At 34.2% G+C, this 25,073-nt stretch overlaps 3 protein-coding genes across 4 annotated transcripts; 2 read left to right on the forward strand and 1 right to left on the reverse strand.

The window, feature by feature from the left end:
* Window positions 1-254: 254 nt before the first annotated feature.
* On the forward strand, window positions 255-7,186 carry LOC130817999 (fatty-acid-binding protein 1). Its single transcript, XM_057684014.1, has 4 exons — window positions 255-692; window positions 1,926-2,175; window positions 5,967-6,058; window positions 6,651-7,186. The coding sequence occupies exons 1-4, from the start codon at window positions 314-316 to the stop codon at window positions 6,791-6,793; spliced, it is 864 nt and encodes a 287-aa protein (XP_057539997.1). The 5' UTR covers window positions 255-313; the 3' UTR covers window positions 6,794-7,186.
* A 293-nt stretch (window positions 7,187-7,479) lies between these two features.
* Window positions 7,480-15,392, reverse strand: LOC130818000 (ribosome-recycling factor, chloroplastic-like). Of its 2 annotated transcripts, XM_057684015.1 has the most exons (11): window positions 15,206-15,391; window positions 14,770-14,920; window positions 14,610-14,679; window positions 14,425-14,520; window positions 14,138-14,235; window positions 12,921-13,032; window positions 12,469-12,510; window positions 9,814-9,870; window positions 9,685-9,735; window positions 7,841-7,897; window positions 7,480-7,762 (listed from the first exon to the last, which is right to left on the reverse strand). In XM_057684015.1, exons 1-11 carry the CDS (start codon window positions 15,282-15,284, stop codon window positions 7,745-7,747), a joined length of 831 nt encoding a protein of 276 aa, XP_057539998.1. In that variant the 5' UTR covers window positions 15,285-15,391; the 3' UTR covers window positions 7,480-7,744. The 2 variants fall into 2 exon arrangements, with proteins under 2 accessions (XP_057539998.1, XP_057539999.1); XM_057684016.1 differs by lacking the exon at window positions 12,469-12,510 and having other exon boundaries at window positions 15,206-15,392.
* A 658-nt stretch (window positions 15,393-16,050) lies between these two features.
* On the forward strand, window positions 16,051-24,678 carry LOC130818001 (ABC transporter I family member 6, chloroplastic-like). The gene is made up of 7 exons (XM_057684017.1): window positions 16,051-16,521; window positions 18,811-18,861; window positions 19,274-19,495; window positions 20,468-20,590; window positions 21,357-21,533; window positions 22,885-22,985; window positions 24,398-24,678. Exons 1-6 carry the CDS (start codon window positions 16,210-16,212, stop codon window positions 22,969-22,971), a joined length of 972 nt encoding a protein of 323 aa, XP_057540000.1. The 5' UTR covers window positions 16,051-16,209; the 3' UTR covers window positions 22,972-22,985; window positions 24,398-24,678.
* The last annotated feature ends 395 nt before the right edge of the window (window positions 24,679-25,073 follow it).

Consider the following 25,073-nt stretch of genomic DNA (forward strand, 5'->3'; position numbering starts at 1 on the left):
TTAATAATAATTATAGTCTCCACATATTTTCCCTAACTTTATTTTAATATTTTTTTATATTTTTTTTGAATAATTTTTTAACATTTATAATCTACTGTTTCTCAATCAAATTTATCATTCTATAAAATAATATATTCACCATAAAAATTTTAATTTTTTAATTCTCATAAATATTTTTTATGGGAATAAGTTTAAAAAAAGGGATTGGTTAGGAACTTAGGAGTATTTGCACTTAAGAGTTTTGAATAAAAGAGGGCATGACAAGTTGTGCATTAGATTTAGAAGTTACTTCTTATACAACACAGAAGAAAAAATGGTATCACTGCGCTTCCCCTTCTCTTCCTTCCCACCTCCCAACAATCCCAATCCAAATTTATCATCCCATCGTCTTGTAATTGCTGCCGGAGCCACCATTGTTGGTACCTTCGCAGGAATATCAATTGCCCATCATTCTAACAAACACCCTTTTCTTCACAATACACTTGATTTCATTCTTGCTCATCTTCTCTTAACTCCCAATTCTCCTTCTCCATTTTGGGCTTCTCTTTCTTTGTCCCCTGATTCTTCTGTTACTGAATCCAAAACTGGGGCTTCCTTCCCTTCTCAGCTTAATAATTCTCAGACATTGTTGGGTATTGGGTTGAGGAGAAAGAGTATTTTTGGTCTTAAGAACATTGATGTTTATGCTTTTGGTAGTTCTCTTCGCTTTTCTTCATTGTTTTTTATTATTTGCTTGCTTAATTGGTTATGGGTTTTGCTATTTCTTGCTTATTCTTCAAATTGCTTATGAACATCGTTGATTATGCTTTGGTTCTCTTTAATTTTCTTCATTGTTTTTACTATTTGCTTGTATAATTGTTTATGGGTTTTGCTGTTTCATGCTTATTCTTCAATTGCTTAAGAACATTGATGTTTATGCTTTGGTATTTCTTCTTAAATTTCTTCATTGTTTTTACTATTTGCTTGCTTACTTGTTTATGGGTTTTAATTTTTATGCTTATTCTTCAATTGGTTTTAGCATTTTTGTGTTTTTGTTAGTTCTTTTGGATTTCATTGTTTTTATGAATAATACCCCATTAGCATTTTATTTTCCTTTTTTTTGTTATAGTGCATAGTACTGATAGATGCATTGTTCTATTATACCAATTACCATATATGAATATGTGATTGCTGAAGAGGCAATTAAAGCAGATGCCTTTCTTTCCTTGGAAAAAAGTGAAATAAAATACCTTGCTTAGGACGTAGTTCTAGTTTTCTAATGGCATAGGACTACCACTTATCAATTTCTCATTATCAATATTTCTTTCATTTTAAAAATACTAGTGAAATGTTTTTATAACAAAAAAAATACTAATGAAATGTTTCAATAATAAAAGGGTAAGGTTGTGTATATCTGATCTTCAAATCCCGCATGGGGGAAGCAAGTTAATGATTTGGGTTGATGGAATGTTGTTGTGGTGACCGGTGAGATGTTAGTAGTTGGTTACTTGGTTTTGAATGAGAAACTATATGGTAATGATTATGATGTAGGAGTATGTATGAATTTTAACACACTTGAACAATGATTGTTAATGTGAAGACTAACATTGTAGACTTATGTGGTCAAATATTACCACAATGATCATGAAGTTGTAGATTTTTGTATTGGGTAATGGAATGGGTATAGCTAATGTCAATAGTTGAGACAAATCAATATCATACATTAATAGTAAAACAGTTAAATAGCAAACGAAGAAATGAAGTTTGGAAGAACCTTATTGTATTTTATAGTAAACTTACTTCGTCATCACCATTCGTCAAGGAAATACATGACTGTCTCATTTCGTGCTAGTAAAAAGAATGAAAATCTGTAACTAGTATAGGAAATCGTGAGGGTACAATTGTGGGTGAGATCCTTTCTCTTGACAGGTCTTTGTTATGTACAGGTGTATATGCTGATGAGGATGATATGCAGAAGAACCTCAAGGAAAAATATGAGAAACTTTCTGCTTCTGATTTGAAAGACAGTAAAGATTTTGATAAAGATCTTTTGGAAAGTGACATAAGAATGACAGTGAGACTACAAATAGTCTATTCTAGATTGAGCGTTCGATCAGTGCGTAGTGCATTTGAAGAGTCTGTAGGAAGTAGACTTGAGAAGTTTGGAGGGCCAGATAACAAAGAATTGCTTCACAGGTAAAACATTTTCATGTTCCACTTCTTGTTGTTGCTACTATGTTCATAGCACTTTATGATTAAGGGAATTTCTTTACGGACTTGTTTGAGCTTCCAATCTTATGTTGGAACTGCTTGTTTCATTTTATTACTTTTTGTTTTTCCTTGATGTTGAGGCATTAACTTGTATAGTTCGTGATATTAATTTGCCCCTTTTTGACACAATGATTTCAAGTCACCTTTTGCTTGTTTCTAGCAATCAATTTTTTAGTAGTTTGTTGAAAATCCTTGTACTTTTACCAATTTCCTAGTTCCACAATATTGTTATGTAGAATCAAATCAGTTTATCCTTCTTGACAACCTGTCCCTTTATTTCCTCATAATAGACCTTATCAGAATCCAAACATAAGATAGATTATGCATGGAGGCACCAAGAAAAAGGAGAACCATCAGTGATTTGCCGTGTCCGCAGGTGCAGATGGTCACGAGTTGAGAGTATCTGGGCTACTTTGTGGAAGTTAAATAATAATAGCTTTGTCTTCATGTTTTTGCCAATATTTTTCTGTAATTAGATAGTAATTATCATTATAAGTGGCTTAATTTTCTTACAAAATTCAGCTGTTTCTCTTGTGCAAATTCAGAATATTACGTGGGCTTGAAATCATTCTACCGCTTGAGTGCTCCAACATTCATTTTCAGTCCCAAACCTAGGTTAGGGAGGACCGAGGAGGGCTGAGGTGAATGGCAACTAGCGTAAAATACCGTTTCATCTTATAACATGTTCCGAATTCAAATTAACATTGGGGCATCTCGTAGTCAATGCGCTTTCTAGACTTGGGTGTAGCCATAAGTATGCAAGCGTGATCGGTTGCCGCCCGAAAGAGGCACGCCACATTTCTCAAATGTGGTGTCAAATTATGCGGAGATATACATTTTGAAATGCTGTATTTAGAGTTAATACATGTTATGGAAAAACATAAGAATAACATTTTTTGCATGTAAGACACAAAGTGAGTTAGCGCCTTAGTGGAAATGACAAAATTCAAAAGAGAGAAAAACATGTAAATTGTGATATTCAGAGCAAGATAATAGAGAATGAAGTTGATGTTATGAGGTAGAATGGTAGAATTATAAAGGTGTAACTTGTGTATGGAAGAAAATATTGAATTTCGTTAGTGCATATGCATCTCAAGCTGGTGCAAAAAAAACCCCGGAATCTAAATGGTGCAATGCTAAGTATTTCAACATAAAAAACGTTGTATATTGGTACATAAAGTGACATTGAGAGTTTTCATGGAGATTTCAGATATATAATGGAATAGGAATTGTGGAAAGAGAGTTTATCTTGAATTTCACACCAGCTTATGATTTGGTAGTACTTAGGTAAAATTATTTAGTGTTTATTTCTTGACTATGAGAGAGATGGTAGAAAATCATAATAAATGGAGAAGAAGAATCCAAGTGGACGACCATTAGAACTAATATATTGGTTCATGTAGCCTATTCTTATTGTTTGGGATTAAGGCTCTACGCTGTTGTTGTTTTTTGACTAAAAAATGATAGGAGAAATTGCATAGTCGGGTTATACTAAGTGCATGTTTAGCCATATATCATAAACCTATAGTCCTCGATGCTCCTATTCAATCTAGTTAGCACAAGTCCTCTTAAGAAGAAAATTCAATGAGGAAGAATCAAAGGAAGGAACTTAAAAGAAGTGAATGTTAGAACTTTTGTTGATAAGATTGTTAAGAAGTTGATTGGACGAGTGATGAGGATGCAAATTCAACTTGTACGAAAATGAAAAATTGTATTAAAGGTGCGGCTAAGGACATTCTAGGAAAAGCAAAGATGGTATGGTAGAATGGTAGTGAAAAAGACGCTAGGTGGTCGATTAAGGAAGAAGAAAAAGGAGATATTTGCACAACGGGAGTGAAGAATGACATGGATAATTGAGATTTGCAAGGGCATGTGACAATAGATAGAAATGAATGTATTAGGGCAATATATATATGCATGGTCATTGGAATTGATTGTTTTAGTTGTAAATTAGTATTAGATAGGGAAAATGAAGTATAATTTCTGTTAAACTTCGTCACCGATGATCTCTAGTATACTTTGTTTTGGTTCATGTGTTTGACGACCAGTGTCACGTGATTTGCTAATTTTCATGCGATTGCAAATCGCAAATTGAAAAAAGCGAATTATGATCGGTCTTGGGCTATTTTTAGACCATTTTGAGCGAATTGCAAATTCAAAAGGCAAATTAATTGGCAAATCGTGTTAAATTCCTACCTTATATTATTGGGATTAATGCTTTGTCATTGATGTACATTGTTGTTTTGAAATGATTTTATTATAGGCTGAATGATTACGGGCCTTAGGGTACAGGGTACAAGGATAAGAGGGCTCTAATATATTTAACATTGGAGTTGTTAATGTTGCTCCATTTATTAAAATACCGTTTAGCCCATTAATTTTTTGATGTTCCACAATTGTAGATCAGCCATCAGCAAGCATGTTTTGAAGTCATACCCTTGAGTTTATTAGAAATGTATCATATGCACCTTGATGTCAAATATGGAGTTAGTGGTGCTAGATGAAAGGAAAAAGAATAGTTAAATCTGCTTGTAAAACTGTTTATACATCATGTTGCTTCTGGGTCATAATATTTCAATGCTGCCCGAAATGATTACTGCGTCCTATAAACTTAATGGCCCAGTGTCTGGCTTTATGTAAACTATGAGGAACTTGTATATGCCTTCTTATTAAGTCAAAATCAAATTTTCTATTTGGTAAATTGGTAGGGGTTCTTTAGAGAGCGTGTTATACAGATCTTTTAGAATTTTGTAGTTTACAGGGAGGTGGATATAGAATTCTGCCTCTTTCCAAACATCCAACATACATATTGAAAATGACCATAAATTCTTCAATATGATAACCATTGTTCAATAGTGGGGGTAATGCTGTAGCCTCTAGGTATCATGATGACTTGTGAGGTAATACATGGTATGGAGTTAATCAAGAATCTAGAAAGACTGTCAACCAGCTTAATGTTTAGGTTTTGTTAATACAACGGTGTTTTAAAAATTAAGATTTCATCCTAAGTTTAAGCTTTTGACCATAGATGAAACGAGATAATGATAAGCTCGAAGAGAGGAATATAAGGAGCCTTTGTTTGGACTTTGGATAGGGAAGCTATGGGAAGGAAAATGGAGGGTTCCATTTCTTACCCTCTTAAATTAACCCAATCCCTCAAGTTCGTGATTTCAGACTAAAATGGAGTATGAACTAAATTAAAATGCTCATTAAATTATGTGCACCTTTTATAATGAAAATTGATGTTTGCTACTAAGGTAATTGAAATAACCTTTTTGTTATTACTAACAAGGGTAAAGTTGTGTACTAGTTGAAACCACTTAATGGCATTGGGCTAATATAATTGTTGTTATGGAATTACGGGCTTACCAAATTGATTTAGAAAGAAAATGGAAGATCTCTCTTTTGCTCCCCTCATCTCTCTTTCTCTCCTTTCCCCGTATATCTATCTAGCTAAGAATGTTATATTTGTCCATTTTTAAGTTTAGAGCACATAATTGGTACTTCCATAAGATATTTGTTATTTGTAATAAAGAGCAAAAATGTTATTGAATTTTTGGCTTTTTTAAACATACTATCAATTGAAATGATATATTGTTTCATGTAAACGACCCCAATATTTTGGGTTTAAGGCTCTGGCATTGTCGTTGTTATTGTCTTTGTTGTAAACATGCTATCAATTCAGATATAGTCGGCCGACATTGATTCTGTTGCAGATTTACTTCGCAATTCAAAGATGAAATGAAATTAGCAAAAGGTGCCGTTATCGAACTCTCCAGAGAGCATGGTCATGTGCTTCGCACAACAAGTATGTGTGCTTGCTCTCTCTCTTTCTCTCTCTATATATATGCAAATTCCATTGGTATAACATCAACTGATCTGAATCACGTGTAATTGTTATTCACTGGTATAAACATCATGCCATGCACTCTGAGTATGTAATGGCAGTTTGAACCCTTCTGTTCTCAATCTGAAGTTTGTTCAGGTTTCGTGATCAGATGAGTCCGTCCTATGAATCTACTCGCAAAATGTCTTTGTTATCTTATTTCAACATCTTGATTGATCTACATACGTGTTTTTTGGTGTCAAACAGTCACAGATCTTGGGCCGTAGGTTCGAAGGGTCAAAGTTATTATTCAAACAAATAACCAGGGGCCAAGATTCGAACTCTCAACCTTAAAATCGTTCACTTAACCGCTAAATCACATGTTTTTATCATACAAATTAGACAATATTTAGTTTTATCAAATGACCCGAAAATTTTCAAGGGGCCGAAGCCCCTTTGGGTCCCATAAAAGATCTGCCATTGGTGTTGAAGATAGTTGATCCTGCATAAATATTGCTCTGACATCATTTGTACTTGCATAATAAGAATTTTTTCCTGTCTTGAATCCTTACAGTCGATGGCAATGAGGTAGGGAGCATTCCGAGCAAACTTTTATGTCAGTCGGTACTGGACTTGTACATCGGTGAAGATCCTTTCGATCAAAAGGCGAAAGAACAGGTAGTAGACAAGTTGGCAAGTTCTTTCGAGAATAACTAAGAATTCACCGGTTGGATATGGTGTTAGACGATCTTTTCTGGTTACATAGAGAGTTGTCTATCGGCTTGTCTAACACATTAGAAAGCACCTTTGAAAACCCTAGTACACGATTCAAAAGTTCTTTGTACTTTGTATGTTGTATGATATTCGACTGTGTAAATTTCTTCATTAGCTGTTTGATTTATACCTCATTTTGCTTTGGTTGGGAAATTTAGAAAAATTAAATTTGCACACTTTGCTTCGTGAATGGTGTGTGTGCTTGTCCGTTGTAATACGTTCCTCCATTTTTTCTTGGTTAAAACATTTGACTTTCTGTGCTGTAAACGTACTCTGCTTTGACCATATTGTTTTACGGTAAGAACCCACAATTCGAATTACTCCTTTCCTTATTCTGAATTTGCTACATTATTATAGTTAATTTATCCCATTAAATTTATTATATTTCCCTTTTTAGAAATGCTCTAACTCACTAAATTTATTAAAGTTCTCTATTCATAACTTTATACTTTCCAAAAAATTTCAAACCAATTATAGCTATCTATCTATCAAGGACGGAATATCAAGTGATATGCTCTAAACAAGTAACTACTTCAGAATGGATACTGAAATTCTTTCCACACAATATGAAACAATCAGTTGCAAGCATTTCAAAATGAAGGTAAACTGCAATTATTGCAAAAGAAATATTTATAAACAGAACAAATTTGCCCACTTCGTAAAATAAGCATTTGACTATCAAGAGAAATATCATTACAACGAACTGTTAAAAGCAGAGTAAGCAACATACTTTTGAATGTTGGTCCAATTCTATTTAGATTTCTTAATCGAACAAGGCCTATTTCCAGGAATATGTTATGCACGAGAAAAATTGCAAAACAAGGCTCTCCTCAAGCTTACTAATAAGAACATTAGAATTCAAAATTATAACGGCTCTATTTCGCTGTACAACGCTCAGACTTTCATCAGTTCCTGAAAGGAAAATATAAGTCAGAGCAATTAGACCTGTATTACTGAAATAAAACAAATACTTCCAAGAAAGTTATAGACCTGCTCTTTCTGCTTATAGATAGAGTCAACCTTCTTCATATACTCATCGGTCATTTTCTGCAATAAGAATATCCAAATCCAAATAGCTAAATTTGGTCAAAAGAACTATCAAAATCGCAATGCAAGTTGCTTCGTTGCAAAGAAATCAGATATATAGATTGATTCTAGATGGTCCGGTTTGCAACTAAAGTATAAAATGTAAAGGACAATACCAGTATCCCGCATAAGGTAGGGTCCAAGTATGCAACTAAAGTATATACATTAGTAATTTGTTAGTACTCACACCACGAAAAAATAAGCATTACCAAAATAATTGCAACTTCAACCAGCAACACAATCACTAAACTCGACAAAGTCACAGCAGTAATTATTTATGCTTATCGTCTCCACAGGAAGCCAGCAAACAGATTCCAAATTTACCCAAGAGGCCAAGACCAACAAGAGCATGACTATCTTTCAAATGAAATTTTCTTAATGCCAGCTAAACACCTGTACTAACAACAAGTTTCCAGAGGAGCTTATATTGAGTCTAACTAAGTCCCACTTGCATATTCATCAATCATCACCAACATCATCTCTTCCCAATGAATCAAAATATAAATCCAGTTCAATAAGATGAAGCCAAACCCTCAGGTTATAATAAATATATGATCGAATTCAAAACTAACTTGATGAACAGTTCAATCATTGTTCATTTACAGGTTTATTTGGATAACAATTGAGGAAGGAAAAGAAGTGAAAGAAGGATGAAGAGCGAAGGAAAGGAAATGATTGGAAACAAAACTGAGGGATTATAGTTTTCCTTTTAAATCATTCCATTGTAAGAGGGACTATGTTCTTACAAAACTGGAAGGATATCATCTCTTCCATTCCGCCCCATTTGCCATTTAAATAAAGAAAACCTCATCCTTCCATTTTCTTTCCTTTCCTCCTGTCATATCCTTCTATCCAGACAATGCGATAGTTAGTTTTCTATCTCTAGCTATGTTACTTGCACTCGGGTACTAATGTCGGATATTGGTACGTGTCCAAGGATCGGATACGTCTAAATATTCCATTTTATGCCTAAAATAAAGTGTCTAAGTGCCATACCAATTTCCGAGCACTAAGAATCGGATACGGGTACGTGACCAAAATGAAGAGTCCTAGTAATATAGATCTTTGGTACTCCAAACCACCCATTTTAAGTTTAAATAATTTCCCTTTTCATTTGTCTCAGTCAAATTAACCTGTTCCTTTTTGTAACATATACTACCGTTTATCCAATATATTTTTCCGACCTATTGGACAAACCATTCCTCTTTCCATCCTAAGTCACCAATAAACAAATATGGTTTTAGTCGCACTAACTGAGCATTCAGCATCTCTGGACCCCTTGCACTACGGCACAAAGAGACATATGCTCTCTACAAGTTCAAGTCCAGTCCAAACTGTTCTGACTCTTGCCTCTTTATATCGTTCTCCTTTTTAGCTGTCACATTAGTTACCTATAGAACTCTTTATCATGCGCATCCTACACAACATGTGACGCACACTGCTAAAAAGCCATGTCTAAGTACCATCTTTAATTGAACCATATTTTTGCACTATCACTTAAACAAAATATGCCATTTTTGTCAGAACTTAAATTCAACAGCATTTACTTTTACGGCTCGTTTAGTTGTTGGTACTAAATGGTGGTAATGAGAATGATTTGTAGTGTAAATTTTAATGAATTTACCATGACATTCCCATGTATAATATTATAAGCATGACCCACACTCCATATCAACAAAAGGACAAATTGAAGACTCCACTTTGTAGAATGCAAATTCCATTCACAAAGGCATGAAGTCACATAATACCTGCAGATCAGCAGATAGATCTTTCACGTTATCTTCTGAAAGCTTCTTCTCCTGCAAGCATAAAGAGAATCAAAGTGAACATTCACATATAAATTAAAATTACAGTATTATTAAGAAAAAGATCAACACCTTCTCGAGTTTTTCATAAGCCTTCAAGGCATCTCTTCTTATGTTCCTCACAGCAACCTGAGAACATAATTTTTGCAGGAGTCCAAGCACATGTGAGCTTTCCTTGCACAAAAAAGATCAAACTACACATTCCTCTTACTTCTTAGGTATTGTTAAATTATTTTTAAAAAGCCAGTTGATGCTTCGCTTTTACTTTCATTTACATGAAAATGCTCATGCATCACAAATTCATTTACAACATTATATTACCCCAACGCCACTAAAGTAGCAGCCGAGTCCCGAGTCTTGCCTAAAATATGTAAAGGGGGTTTAAATGTACACAACCATACTACTGTAATAACAAGAGGCTGTTTCTGATAACCTTTGATTGTAAACAGCATTAGCATCTTCATTAAAATAAGAATTAAGAACTGCACAGGTTTTAGTTAGCCAATTTACTGTGCCCCAAAATCAAATAACTACGAATTTTTGGCTCCACCAGGAGATGGACATGCATTGATCTTTGGCATGAGAAACTCAGTGGATGTTTCTTCTTTCAGAAAATGAGATTAAGTAATAATTCAATACAGTAGCAGCAGTTGACATACAAAGTAGGCATCTATGTTAGAACCGCAAGGACATTATATAGCTTAGAAATCAGCTATGTTTAACAACTACATTCCATTATGCACCAACAAAGAACTAATTAAACGAAACCATTTTTAGAAGTTTGTAGATTGTATGCAAGTGTTACACACTTACATGAGATATTCTTAAAGAGAAATTTGCCAGACCCCAGCAGAGTTATGGATTCAGCCGTGGTATAAAATCATTGGTAAATGAGGATGATGATTTAACATTTGGGGAGAGAAATTTAGAAAAATTTTGTGTGATGACACTCAACATTTCTAGAAGTGACTTTTAGACACAGATTTGATTCCTTACTAAACTCTGAGTCATGAAATCTTTCAGTATGACACATTCCCATGAGAGTCTGCATTTTCTCCATATAATTCCTGTTTGCAAGTCTAAGAAAAGAATCTAGACATTTAAGCCACGGGATCTTAAAACTTGAGCATGGATGTAGATTCTTATTTAACATTAGAGGCACATAAATGGTTTCAACCAATTAATTGAATACATTAACATATTGTCTGAATAGACAGAATAGGAGAGGAAGGAAGACTAGAGAAAGGGAGAGATGTAAATCCCTTTTTCAGATAAATAATAGGAGGGGAAAAACAAGAAGAGATCCTTCTCCCCATTTTGTTGAAGAAACAAAACTCTCCAAAAGCGGAGAGATTTGGAAGGAAAATGAGCAACAGGCAAGCTTCAGCTCTGTCTTGCTGCTGCTTGCTATGGCTATGTAACATTATGTATCCTTCTTCTGTTGGCAAAAGTAGAGAAAGAATGAGCTTAGTAGGCTGACATGGAAAAGGGAAGTGACAAAAGAAATTCTTTTCCGCTCCCTTTCACTTCCTTTCTGAAAGAAGTGTAACTCGAGTCTTGCATTAATTAGTCATGTGTTAAATGACAATTAAAGTGTAGACGAAATTTAGCTTAAAGGTTAGGAGTAACAAGGTGATTACTAGACTTTAAGCATGTTTGATGATGGTGAAGAACACATCACACTTTGTGATTGGTTTATTTGGGAATCAAATAATACATTGTAAAATTGGAAGTATTATCTTCACATGTGAAAGACGAAGTGCAAACACTCTGTCCTAGGACTTGGGTTTGAAGTATTGGAGACAGTGGACTTGCATGAAAGAGGAAAGGCAAGAATCAGAAGCAAACTGTCACCCACTGACAGCCCGCTCGACCGGCATGCTCGCCCGAGCCATGGGTCGAGCGACCCTACTGACCAGCTCCTATTCGTCTGCTGCTGGGCTGTCCACTTCATATTGTTGTCCCATATTGTTACCTTTGCCTATGTATATGTACTGCCATATCCTTTGTACATGTAGAGAGCCAAGCTTAGAGCTTGAGCCTCCCATTTACCCTTACCATTCTCTTCTTAATTCTCTACTCCATGTAATGCTCACACACACACTACTCTCCATTGATATAATTCCTTTCAACATTGTAATGAGCTTTCAAGCTCCTATTATCCTTTAAACACATAATAATACACTAGCCTAGGATGATGGATGTAGCCTAATTAATGGTGAACCACCTTAAATCTAAGTGTTAATGTTTTATTTACTTTTATTGCTTAAATTACCTTAATACTTGCATATAACCATGTTTCATTAGTACACCTTCAAGCCATGGTCATTAACCTTTCGTGCCACCTTTAGGCCCACGCTTCCGTATTCGTTATCCTACTCTAACACTTTCACTTCCTAATATCCAAAAATTAGAGAACTTATCTGCTAAGCTCCCTTTCTTTCTTCCCTAATGATGTATCCGGACATCCTGGAAGATAAACCATCAGAAGTTGAACCACAGACTAATCCATGAGAAAAGATACTGCAGAGCCTTGAAAAGGGAAAATGAAAAAACAGCACTAATCTTAAAATGTATAAATTAAAGACAAATATTTCAAGTTTTAACTTGTGATAACTGATAAACTGGTCATTGGATATCAAACAACATCAGCGTTCCACAAATAAAAATAGACTCGATTTCATAGCATAAAAGAGATGCATAGACTTATACAAAAGAAAAGCACACCTTGCCTTCTTCTGCAAGTTTAGCAACAACTTTTGAAAGCTCCTGCAGTAAACATGCAAGGGATCTGCTGATGAATGAGATCTAATAAAAATTCTAAAAAAACAAAAATCCGAAAGAAATATAAGAGGAAGAAAAAATTAGCCTCTTAAAAGAAGCCTCACACATTTAATCAATACAATTGATTTTATCGAGTTACTGTTACCAAAAAGTTGGAAGAATTCATAAAACCATCATACATTGACAACTACACTAGTAAATGTCATTAAAACAAGGCCTAAACTAGTTTTCTACATAACACTACAAAATACTCCATATGATAGTAGAGGAGAAATAACATGTTGAAGATATATGCAATGTATTATCAAGAATAGTTTATCATTATAGCAGCTTTGAGCTTTTGATAAACAAGCAATAAAGATTTTACTCTATGGTATAAAAGCATCGAAGACTACCTTCCTTCTTTCTGAAGTTAATGGAGGCAGGGATAGCCGAATAACATCCCCGTCATTACTTGGAGTTAAACCAAGCTGTGAGGTAACAATTGCCTTCTCTATAGACTTCAAGCTGACGAAGCATATATCATAGTGAGATACCATGTAAAAAAAATGCAATCAAGATGTACGCATTCTTACTATACAAATAGAAGACTCCAAACAATTGAAGGAAATAATGATGAGCAGAGCTCACAATGTTCTCAAAATAAAAAAGAACTAATTTTAAAGTTATTGCTTCCGTTCATTACTCTATCCATACAATACAGGTCAAGTCTCTAGAATCCGTATTAAACTCATTGCAAAGTAAATCAGATTCCTCCAGGTCAAACTTTAAATTGATCAAAATTATACTGTAATTTTCCGTGCAAAACTTTCTCAAATCCAGATTAATACTCCACATCCACATCAGAGAATGCTAACCATACACATTTCCCCTAAAACCTAAAGAAACTTTAAGTTTTGTTTCACATAAACTACATTACTTTGACATCTTCCTTACATGTGTTAGACACTCCAACAATAAAACAAACTCCGACTGGAGTCTGATCAGACACCTCACCTCAGGTTTCAAGTCGATACTTCACTCATCTCATATCACAATTTTGTAGTGAAAAAACTATACATTAAAAAGAGAAGGAACGAAATGAAAAGTGTATTTTGTTTATACATACTCACGAATCACATAGGGGATCGAGATAATAATGTTAACAAGACCTATCAACTAGAAATACTCATAGAAAATAAAAATGTAAAGAGTTTCTTTTATCAAGAATCAAGATTGTTATCAAAAAATATCAAATCCATTTATCTAATTCAAGGCAAGAAACTTTTGGGGCTTGACATGACTGTGTGACACTTGGATTTCCACCCATAAACAACAGTCACAATATTGTATGATAAGATCATAAGAAACAAAACATATATGTATATGTTTATTTCTTACTCCATGCCTGGTTCATGAAGGATTTCTTCGTCTATGAGAATCTACCTCTTCCTAAATAACCATATGTTACACATGATTAACTATTAATCAACTATGTCTATTGTCTTAAAGATCACTAAGTACATCCACATGATATCTCTCATTTCTTTAAACGATATGTGAACTTTTTCCTGTGTTCATTTCAGCCACACCAAGTCCTTTATTTACATACAATAGGAAGTGGCATCGATACCTTGATTTGTCAAATGGTGATATCAAAATGGAACTAGCATCAGGGGTACTAATTTGTGCAATGCTTTTCAAGCTCACAGGAGTTCCATAGTACTCAACCTGTTCAGGAATATTGGTCAAATAATCTGGAAAGTCAAATGGGAATATCAAAAAGAATTTGCTACACATTATTTAGGAATACCAACCAACAAAAGAGACCGTCTCGACATAAGTAAGACTATAAGATAACTCATAATTTCCAAAATGTAATTCTAAAGCTAAAATAACAAGATAATGAAGGATGCATACCTCTATCCGATCCAACATTGAAGGATTAGCTCTACTTGTCCTTATAGAATTGAAATTTGAGCGTACTGTTTCAATCGTCTTCTCCATCCTTTGTTTCTTCAAATGAAAACAAAAATAAAAATGCTAAATCTCCATATCTAGGGATAAGTTAAGCATGAAAAAACAATTCAAGGATGCAAAATTACAGTGTCCTTCTCTATCATGGACTTTTCCGCTTCAATTTCCTCAATAGTTGCACACCTAAAAGTTCCTGCTCTGAAATAAAACCACCAGAAAAAATCAAAAAGTTGTATTTCTATCCTATTTTCAATGGAATATTGAAAGGATTTGTTTCAACAAACATACCTATTGGGAAACTGTCTCACCACAACATATTTTCCGGATAACTTTTTAACACCACAATCCATCCTAGCATAATTAGCAGAAGACCTCCAAAAAGAAACAGTGGTTCTTCCAAGTTGATTTTGCAAGTGATTGCATTCCACATTACTAGTTCCTGAATTAAAATTATGCAATTCATTCACCGATTCTCAACATTCAACAGCAAACTTAATCAAGTTATAAAACTACAGAAGAAATGCCTAATTCTAACCTAACAACGGAAAATTCACAAAGAGATAAAAATAAGATTATATTTTTGGATTTTTCAATAGGAATTAGAAAATGAATTTCAATATAATTTAGGTTTTTCAATTCTATATTGGATACTACTATTTATGATTGAACAAATGCACAAAATGTGAACAGTTAAAGAGAGAAACTATCAAAGATGAAAAGAAACCTTGGAGAGAGACGGAAGAGTGGCGACGACGAGAAGAGTGGCGACCAGCAGTAGCAGAAGAGAGTGAAGAAGTCGCCATTGAAGCTGAGTTCTTTGCTTAAATTGTGGAAGGTGAAGAGTGCTGTGAAATGACACCTACGGGCTACATACAGATAAGTAAGTGCGGTCCGGAATAGTGCATGTTATCATGTTACTTCTATCATAAATTCATAAATACTCTATATCACGGTTATTAAGTTATTTATTATTAATATGTAAGAAAAAATATTAATAAGTGAGATGTTATTTAAATTATTTTATAGCATATTTACGTAATATTAAATTTTTATAATTTTTAAATTTATATATGTATAATTTAATATATAAATAATCAAAATATTACAAATGAAGAAAGTATAATATTATTAAAATTTAATAAATATTGTGAATGTCTTAAATAGATACTTTTGATTTGTGAATGCTATAATTTGTAATTTTAGGAAAACATTACACCACAAAAGACACTTAAACTACTAATTTAATGCCAATGATTTCATTATAACAATTTACATAATATTGAATCTTTCTTAATCAATACTTTCTCTGTTTATATATATATATATATATATATATATATATATATATTTTGTTGTTAATGTGTAAAAAAATATAGTCAAATAGAATCATGTTTAAAGTGTTTAATAGCATATTTTTTATGATATTAACTTTTTATAGTTTTATTTATATATAATTCAATATATAAATAATTAAAATAATTATTAAATTATGTAAAAAATCAACTATTACTAGAACAATAAAACAAGTTAATTGACAAAATCACAAAACTCTTATCGGAAAAGACGAGAATCGAACCTCGTTTACAAAGTTAGAAGAGTGAGTCCGTCCTCAACCATTAGACTATCTCTTAATTGTGGAAGGCATAACACCCAAGTATTTTGACTGTTTTTTGTGGCACCACCGTTTCACCACGAATAGTCACCAACTGCTCAACAAGAACAACAACAATGGCGCAGCTTCACCTTTCTTCTTTCCAAAATTCGACAACTCTTCTCTTCTCTCTTCCCACAATCCCCAAAACTGTAACGCTCTCTTCAATTCGGCCAGCGCAATGTCCCTCCAGTTCTCTTTCCATCTCCAACCGCCGCAATTCCCTTCGGGTAACTGCCGGAACTGTTACCGTTGGCTCGGAAACTTCATATTCTGACACCAAAGACGGAAAGAAGCTTCTTCTTCATGTTAAGGATCTTACTGCTGTAATTGCTGAATCTCAACAGAAGATTCTTAATGGCGTCAACCTCACTGTTTATGAAGGCGAGGTTCGTCTTACCTTTCTTCATTTTTTCTGAATTCAATTTTAATTTAATTTTTTTTGTTATTATTGATTATTGATACATGTGAATCCCCTGGAATTTGAAATTGGGGTACAAGGGGTTTTTCTGCAATGTATTGGTGGTTCGAAAGCTCACTTGCTTGTCAAGGATTTTATCTGTTTTGGGTAAATTGGGGGCATCTTGTTTTTCCTCTCGTTTGGTTGTTGATTTTAAATTGTAGTAATGGAAATGATTTGTAGTGTTGATTTTGATAAAATATCCTCTCATAGTAAGTAAACCCTCATTCTAAAGCAGATGATTTTATCCCCAAATTTCTATAATCACCTAATATCGATTTTGTAAGTTGTAATTTACTGAACAAAATTAATGAAAGTAAAAAATAATCAAGTAAAAAAAAGCATGATTATAAAACTTTTTCAAGTGCACTTCTTATCAAAATTACAATACATTTTCATCATCAATCCAACATCTAATACTAATAATTAAATAGAGGGTTTAGACAACTGCTCTATTAAGCTTCTTTGCACTTCGTATTTTATTATGTTTAGACTTCAAAGCATAACAATGTTTCCGCTTTGTTAGATTGCACTAGAGATATCATAAATTGCTTTATTCAGCTTGTGTGTACAGCAGTACAATGTTCTTCAGGTGTTATTCTACAGTAATACTTTGATTACAAGAGATAGTGACCTTGTCTAGTTTGGCTGCCGTTTTGATCATACTCCCTTCTATTCGTTTCTTTTGTCCATTTCGGAGTATGCACAATTCACCAATTACTCTAACTTTTTATTTATGTATTTATTTATTTATTATTAAACGATGAGTTAAAATATAGTCAAGTGAGATCTTATTTGACACGTATCAATTTAAATTTTCTTAATATTAACATTTTATAATTTTTAATTATGCACAATTACAATTAAAGACTGAATTAGTGCATTGAATAGCATGCAAAAGCAAATGAGACATATGAAGTGAATAGGAGAGAGTATTAAAGTTTGTCGTGTGAATCTGATATATGGGTCCATATAAACAAAATATAGGGGTCTAGAGTAGTGGGCATCCAACAAGATGTGACCCATAGAATTAAGTGAGAGTGGCCAAAATGGAGAGAGGCTACTGGAATATCATGTGATCAAGGTGTACCCTTAAAGTTAAAGGACACATTTTTATCAAATGACAATTAGATCGACGCTATTATATGGATCAGATTGTTGCGCTTTTAGAAATGATCATAGTAGAAAGATGAGAATAGCGGAAATGCAAATGCTTCGATAGATGAATGGATGTTGACCTTGAGAGATAAAATTTGAAACGAATATATAAAAAAGGGTTATAGAGTTGAAAATATTGAGGAAAAGATGAAAGAGAATCGTTGGAAATGGTTTTGGCGTGTGAAAAGACCGGATATTAGAGAATTGGTAAAAAAGATAAAAAGCTGGAGCTCGAAAGAAGACAGCAAGAAAGACCGAAAATAACTTGGAGGATAGGAGTGGAAAATGATATGAAACATTTAGACTTACAAATTGAGATGTTAGAAAATCAGAATGAATGGAAAAGACGAATCCATGTGGTTGACCATTGGAATTGATATATTGGTTCATGTACCCCAATCTCGGCTCTAGCATTGTTGTCTGGGTGTAGTTAGGTTATGCTAAGGATTTTGCATCTCGTAAATTGTGAACTGATTAGTGAAGAGAGAAAAGAAAAAGGAGGTCTATAATGTGTTGCACCCTCTGTATGTGGAACATTGTTGTGACCAATTGTGTAATTGTAACGGGAGACATATCATAAATTGTTCTTTCACTATTTGATGTGGTATAATAGGAATGTTAACTTAGTTATTAATGTGGTATCATGTGAATGCTAACTTAGTTTCAAGTTTGTTTCTCACAGAATCATTCATGGACTACCAGAAGTTCTTAATTCTCATAATCATAAATATGTACATAATCTAAGAGCGTTTTTATGTGTGAAAAGGGAAATTTCGCATTCTTAGTTTTGCGTTATTTTCCTATGATATTTGGGATGATCTCATTTGAGCTTACTTTAATGGAGTGGAACTATTGTTAGTGATGTTTCTGGACAATGGACAAATAGGGTTGGGTTGAGCAATGAATTTTTACTACCTTTTTCCTGTATAAGATTGTTGGCTTTGTCTATTTGTTTATCTCCTTTTGTGAGAGTTGCGAAGAGACCTTGCTTTATATGTTTCTGTTGTTAAAATCCAAACAGTGAAATAATCGCTTCTAATAATTGCTTAACTTCTTGTAGATTCATGCAATCATGGGGAAGAATGGTTCGGGAAAAAGTACATTCTCAAAGGTCAGTTTGCTGTTATTTCAGAATTTGATTGGCAAAATATATTAGAATTAATATTATACTTCTTCCTAATATGTTGTATATTGCTTGCATGGATCTTCCCCATAGGATATCTTCCAATATATTGTTCTGTGAAAACATCTAGTTTGTGTGCAAAATTTTATGGCATTTTCATATTATGCTGCTTCGCTCACCTGAAGTTCTGCAAGTTGTATTGCCTGATACTTGGTTGCCACTAGCTTGCTGCTGTTATGTGTGAGGACTTTGTAGCTTTATCTATGAAGCTTGTTTTTGTTTTGATTTTTAAGGCACTTATTATGCTTTTTACGGTGTTTTCATTTATTTTTGTTTAATCTAACTCGTTCAAGTTTGCACCCAGTACAAGTTTTGAAATCTGAGTAGGTTTATCTTGAAGGTTCTCGTTGGTCATCCGGATTACGAAGTTACTGGAGGAACTGTGATTTTTAAAGGTCAAGACCTGCTAGAAATGGAGCCAGAGGAAAGGGCTCTTTCAGGGATTTTTATGAGCTTTCAGTCACCAGTTGCTATTCCTGGAGTGAGCAATGCAGATTTTTTAAATATGGCTTATAATGCTCGTCAAAGAAAATTAGGTCAACCAGAGCTCGGTCCCATAGAGGTGCCAGTTTTTTATTTTGAGTATTGCTGCAATTAAATGTGTGTATGTTTCTTATTTTGATGATGCCAAAGATTTATATTTCTTTGTTTTTAGTTTATAATGGACCAAAATAAAATGGCTCATTAAATCATGGGACTTATTTATGTGAAGTTGGGATAATGAAATGTTGTTGTTGCTGTAATGAAATGTGTTTAACTGTCTTCTTATTTTAATGCCCGGATATGGACACTACAAGATTTCGTGTTCTTAAAGGCTTTCATGTTGATCCTAAATCAGTTCTTGATTTTCATTGTTTTTGGTTGTGAATATATAGATAATTCAATCTGCTGATGGAAATTGCTTCTTGTGAGGTATCCATTTTTCATGAGTTTTACTTCTTGAAGGGCATTAGATGTCTAATTGTCTATGTTTGTTCTCTTTGGTTCTGGAATCTGTCAAGACTCAAGGTATCAGTTGTATACTGAATATTGCTACTTCATTAAAGTCGTTGATTAATCTCAATGGAAATTGAACACTTTTGATTAGGGGTTCTTTATTCTTACTTTTTATTAGGTATTTGTATATAGTCATTGATCAATTTCAATGGAAATTGATCAGTCTTTTTGCATTTGAATGTAAATGATATTTTAACTTCATTCCAGGCACTCATTTTGTATTTCGAACTTCGAAGTGAAAATAGCACCTTGCTATATTTAGTATTTGGAATTTCTATTTTACTAATCTGAGCTTTTGGTCATGTTTTGACGCTGATTACTTCATAGAAATTCAAGAGTATTTGTGGTGAAACTATGAAATGAAATCATGCGTTGACCTCTGTCCATGAATGCAGGTTGTCGAATTGAAGTTCAATATTCTCCTTTGTTTATTATTTTCTTGAATAGATGTGTACATATTCTGATTGTAAATTGTTTTGAATAGATAATTAATTTCATTTAGAAATTGCTAAGTTTAATACTTTTCTGTTATTTGCAGTTCTTTAGCCATGTCTATAGCAAGCTTGATCTTGTGAACATGAAGATGGATTTTCTGAATAGAAATGTTAATGAAGGATTTAGTGGGGGAGAAAGGAAGCGGAATGAAATATTACAACTTGCGGTACGTTGTATATAAGTTAATAGCAGTTTTTCTTTTTTTTTTTGGGGGGGGGGGGGGGGGGGGAGATTCTTGTTGTGTTGGGAGAATGCCTTGATATCTATTAATTATTTTCTTCTATAGGTGTCTAACTAGTTCTCGTCTATTGCTTCCCCTTGTGAGCAATGAGGTGTTTATATTCTCGATGGAGTCAAAGATTTATAGTTCTTTGGTTTTGGATGATAATGAACTCGAAAAAAGTGACTCATTAAATCATGTGCATTGCATTTCTTATTTATTTGAAGTTGAAGATGACGTTTTGCTATCAAGGTTCAATCAGAAAAATATCTTTGTTAGCACATTACAAGGGTAAGGTTGCGTACATCTGACACCTTTCATCCCACCTAGGTGGGAGCCATTTGATGGAATTGGGGTGATGGAATGTTGTGTGTTGTCCAAGAGATATTTGTGCTGGTAGCAGCAGGGTATTTAATCTTGGATGCTATATCGACAACGGTCTCATACTACTTCCACGCCATGGGGATGGATTGTGGCTTTTGTAGCTTAATTTTGTGGTTGTGGTAAGCTTAAAAGCCTTTGCTATATGGTATTGCAGCTGATATGTAATTTCTTGGGCTGCAAAAATCAACTGTGTGCTCATCTATTCTTCGCACAAAAATTCATTCTTTTTCAACTCTCATGAGGCTAGATACCTTGCTTTGATTCAAGTATTACTGTGGACTTGTGGGTATAATACTTGATGGTGAAATATTTACATTTTTAACTGCAGGTTTTGGGGGCTGACTTGGCTATACTGGATGAAATTGACTCTGGGTTAGACGTTGATGCACTTCAGGATGTAGCCAAAGCAGTTAATGGTCTCTTGACGCCAAGAAATTCTGTGTTGATGATCACTCATTATCAGCGTCTTCTAGAATATATAAAGCCCTCTTATATTCATATTATGGTAAGTAAATTAATTAATAGAGAGAATTACCTTTATTATCCTGTTTTGGAATGAGTGGTAATTTTCTTACTCCACAGTTCCTTCAGTGATGAAGTGTGCCTAATTAATCAGATTGTATGAATATTGATACTTATGTTTTTTAAGATCATGGAAACTGTTTGATAAATGATCATGTAGGAAAATTCAATATCCACGACAGTTGAGGAAAACAACCCAAATGAAAAGTCCAGTTTCTTTTCTTATTTGATATGCATATGCCAAAAAAATGCTCCATTTGCATGAGCCAAAAAGCATTTGTAATGAACTCGTAATGATTACAGCACCTTTATAAGTCATAATTGCTACTCGCTTCTTCATCCTTTTGTAATCTTTTAAGCATACTCCCATATTTCTTGAGCATATGACTGCCTCCTTGCCAATGTCAATGTCAATGCCGATGCCGATGCCAATGCCAATGCCAATGCCGATGCCGATGCCAATGCCAATGCCAGTATACTATTCTCACTTTCTTGTCAGTCACTTGTACCTGGGGAGGGAGCAATGGTAGGAAAAAGAGGAAGCAGTTTTTTGAGGCGTCAGCCATCAGTAGTGTTCTGTTACCTTTGGACGTTCGCCTTACTATATGAAAGTTGGATACATTGGGATCTTTCTAGGCATGACGGGACAAGGGGTTGCACTTCCTCTGTAGAAGCTGATAGAGTGAGTCCTTGTCCACTTATTTCACCATTCTAATACCTTGGAAGCAAAACTAGTGCAGCATCTTCATCGTTGCCGATGCTGCAAGATCCATCTGATTCCCTCTTTTAAAATTACTGCTCCATTGTTCTTCCCTTATTCCAACAAGCATCAACGATGGTCAGCTTATGTACTACCTCTTCCAATAAATTTATTGCTGGTTGAACCTTAATATTATTACGTGGTAGTTTTATGTTTTAAATTGACTATAATGAGATTTATGATATTATGAGTAACAATAGTACGCCCTTGCAAAAAAAAGAGTAACATAATAGTATGCATTCAATTTAGAAAGTTATATATTAAATTCTTTTAAATTATGAATTGTTTAGTCACAGTTTCATTCAACCTTTATGAACCTTTGATTTCCGTAACGTGTTGTGTACAGCCCTAGTTGAAAGGGTAGTTGTCATCTTTAATATTTAGATTTAGTCAAGTGGAAGATGATTGTCCAAATTGACGAGACTCTCATCCTCTAAAGGTTACCATCTTTTAACTGCAAAATCAACCAATGGCCCCTTTTCCTTTTTAATTGTTGGCTTCTGCAAGCTCTCATTAGTAATGCCGCATGGATAACTGACCCACAACACTTGAACTTTCATATTTTAACTTGTAGGAAAATGGAAGAATTGTGAGGACCGGAGACATTTCTCTCGCGTCAGTCCTGGAGAAGGAAGGGTACAAGGCAATAACAAGTGCATAAATATGGCTTAGATGGTATTTTATTCTCTCTCTCTGCCTCTTTGGCCCCTTCTTTCTTTCACTACCTGTCCTAACATGGAGATTGTTTTAGAAAACATTTGAAGAAATTGTGTCGAAACGTTTTTTTCGGTACAAGTAGTCTATTGTATTTGCGGTAAAACTTTTCATGCATTTATGATTTGATTGATCGTGTTATCTTTTAGTCCTTTTTGTTGGGTATGTTGCTGATTTTCTTGTAAGATGTTAATAATTTAACGAGCTTTAGAGGTGTGATAAACCTGGATTTAAGCATTAGAAAGAGGTAGTGGGGACAAGGAATGATAGATATAGAGAAAGAGACAAAATGATCAAGTTTGGTAAGAAAGCAAATGGGATGCATAAATATGGAATGTGTTATGTGTTAATATGGTAATAGGATACACTATTTAGGTAGAGGCCGGAAGATAAGCTTGTTTGCTTACAGTCAAAATTACTTCTACTTATTTTCAATACTAATAAGTTACATCCAGTATTATATCTAAGTTATTACTCTCCGAAATTCTCAGTACTTACAACTACTTATTTTCTGAAATTTTCAGTCTTAGGTTTAATTCACTTTTGATAAGTTTAGTTCAACTCGGCACCAATAAGCTCACTTCAGTCCAAGAAATTTCAGCCATCCCAAGTACATTTTCTAGAATAGCTTTAATCTGTATTCAATTCACGTGTTGATTGATAGATTATTCATTTAATCTTGTATTTTTTTCTATCTTTCAATTTTATCAGACTTTATGTTAGTATTAGGGCTTCAATTGGGGTAATGGAATGTTATTGTATTTGGACTTCAGATCCATTGAAACTGTCGCTGCCAAGTCCATATGAGACTGGTTGCATATTCTTGAGAAATGTCAGTTCCTCTGTTTCTGATAACTGTTGTTTTAGTTGAGGGATTGCAATGAGATGTGCTGCTTGAACATCTAGTTGTTGTGATTAGTATTGTATAGTTATCAACATCGTTGCAAGTTGCACCAACTCGTGGATTCTTCTCAGCTCGTTTTGTACATTCATGCCATTTTTGCTATAGCCTTGAGAACAGTATTGCTTGTCTCGTTTCATATGGTTTCCCATTCACTTCCTTATTTCATGAGCGCGCCTCTACTGCCTGGTCTTCCCCTAGAGCTGTCACATTGCTTGGCAATAATATCTCACTTAAGTGAAACCGCTCTTGGAATTCTTTAAGTACACCGCACGTTATGCCCTACATCTTGCGTTCTGGATGCTTTCATCTTACAACTGTTGAACGGCTTTCTCTTAAGCACATAATAGTTTGTTTCCCTAGTAATATGAGAAGCCTTTTAACTTGTTTATATTCAAAGTGCAAATGAGTATTGTTGTAGCATTGTATTTGGATGACTAGCGGCTCTGATAATTTTGTTTGATCCTTACAGACACGACTCCACCAGTTGAATAGGAGCAACTGCTCAGAGTCAAGAACTGTTCCAGCACCATCTGATACGCAGGTTGCTACACGGTTGCAGTTTCTACGGATAAAAATTTGTACGGTGCCTATTGCTGTCGTACTAATGTAATTTACGAGTATGGCAGTGACTTTTTTGTTGCTAATGTTCATAAAACGTCTAAATTCAATGATTCTTAACAGAAGGATCCATTAAATTTTGTGACATTTATTTGATGACATTCACAAAATTTGATTCTGAAATTCTCTGTCTATTAGCTTGTGGAACGATTTCCTTGGTTTTACCTTGTAGTTAAATGAATTGAGTGATTTTCTCAACTCTTTCGTGTTGAATGAAGACAAGTTCGAATCCAATCTGCAAAGAAAAAAAGCATCGACCTTGGCAAGGAAGGGGAAAGGACACAAGCAAACGAAACCCGACAGCCCTTTTAAGTTTTACGGGGAACAAAAGGAGACGACCTCAGCAAGGAAGGGGATCGCAAATTGTCTTTTATGACCATAGCTCTTGAATCTTGATCCTCCCCACAGCTTGTTAGAATAAAGTGAAGCATCCATGTAGTCTTGTCTGCTAATAGAATGAATATCATGAATAGCAAATATATAATGAAAGATAATAATAAACTTCATAGATAAACTATTTTTATTTT

This window comes from Amaranthus tricolor, chromosome 7 (assembly GCF_026212465.1).
Source record: "Amaranthus tricolor cultivar Red isolate AtriRed21 chromosome 7, ASM2621246v1, whole genome shotgun sequence".
In the NCBI taxonomy this organism is placed as follows: domain Eukaryota; kingdom Viridiplantae; phylum Streptophyta; class Magnoliopsida; order Caryophyllales; family Amaranthaceae; genus Amaranthus; species Amaranthus tricolor.

Coding starts and splice junctions, on each gene's coding strand:
- LOC130817999 (XM_057684014.1), top strand. CDS start 314: ATGGTATCACTGCGCTTCCCCTTCTCTTCCTTCCCACCTCCCAACAAT. Junction 693..1,925: donor CATTGATGTTTATGCTTTTG/GTAGTTCTCTTC, acceptor TGTTATGTACAG/GTGTATATGCTGATGAGGAT. Junction 2,176..5,966: donor AACAAAGAATTGCTTCACAG/GTAAAACATTTT, acceptor ATTCTGTTGCAG/ATTTACTTCGCAATTCAAAG.
- LOC130818000 (XM_057684015.1), bottom strand. CDS start 15,284: ATGGCGACTTCTTCACTCTCTTCTGCTACTGCTGGTCGCCACTCTTCT. Junction 9,736..9,813: donor CTTATGAAAAACTCGAGAAG/GTGTTGATCTTT, acceptor TTATGCTTGCAG/GAGAAGAAGCTTTCAGAAGA. Junction 7,898..9,684: donor ATCTATCTGCTGATCTGCAG/GTATTATGTGAC, acceptor TTCTTATTGCAG/AAAATGACCGATGAGTATAT.
- LOC130818001 (XM_057684017.1), top strand. CDS start 16,210: ATGGCGCAGCTTCACCTTTCTTCTTTCCAAAATTCGACAACTCTTCTC. Junction 19,496..20,467: donor CAGAGCTCGGTCCCATAGAG/GTGCCAGTTTTT, acceptor TGTTATTTGCAG/TTCTTTAGCCATGTCTATAG. Junction 21,534..22,884: donor CCTCTTATATTCATATTATG/GTAAGTAAATTA, acceptor TTTAACTTGTAG/GAAAATGGAAGAATTGTGAG.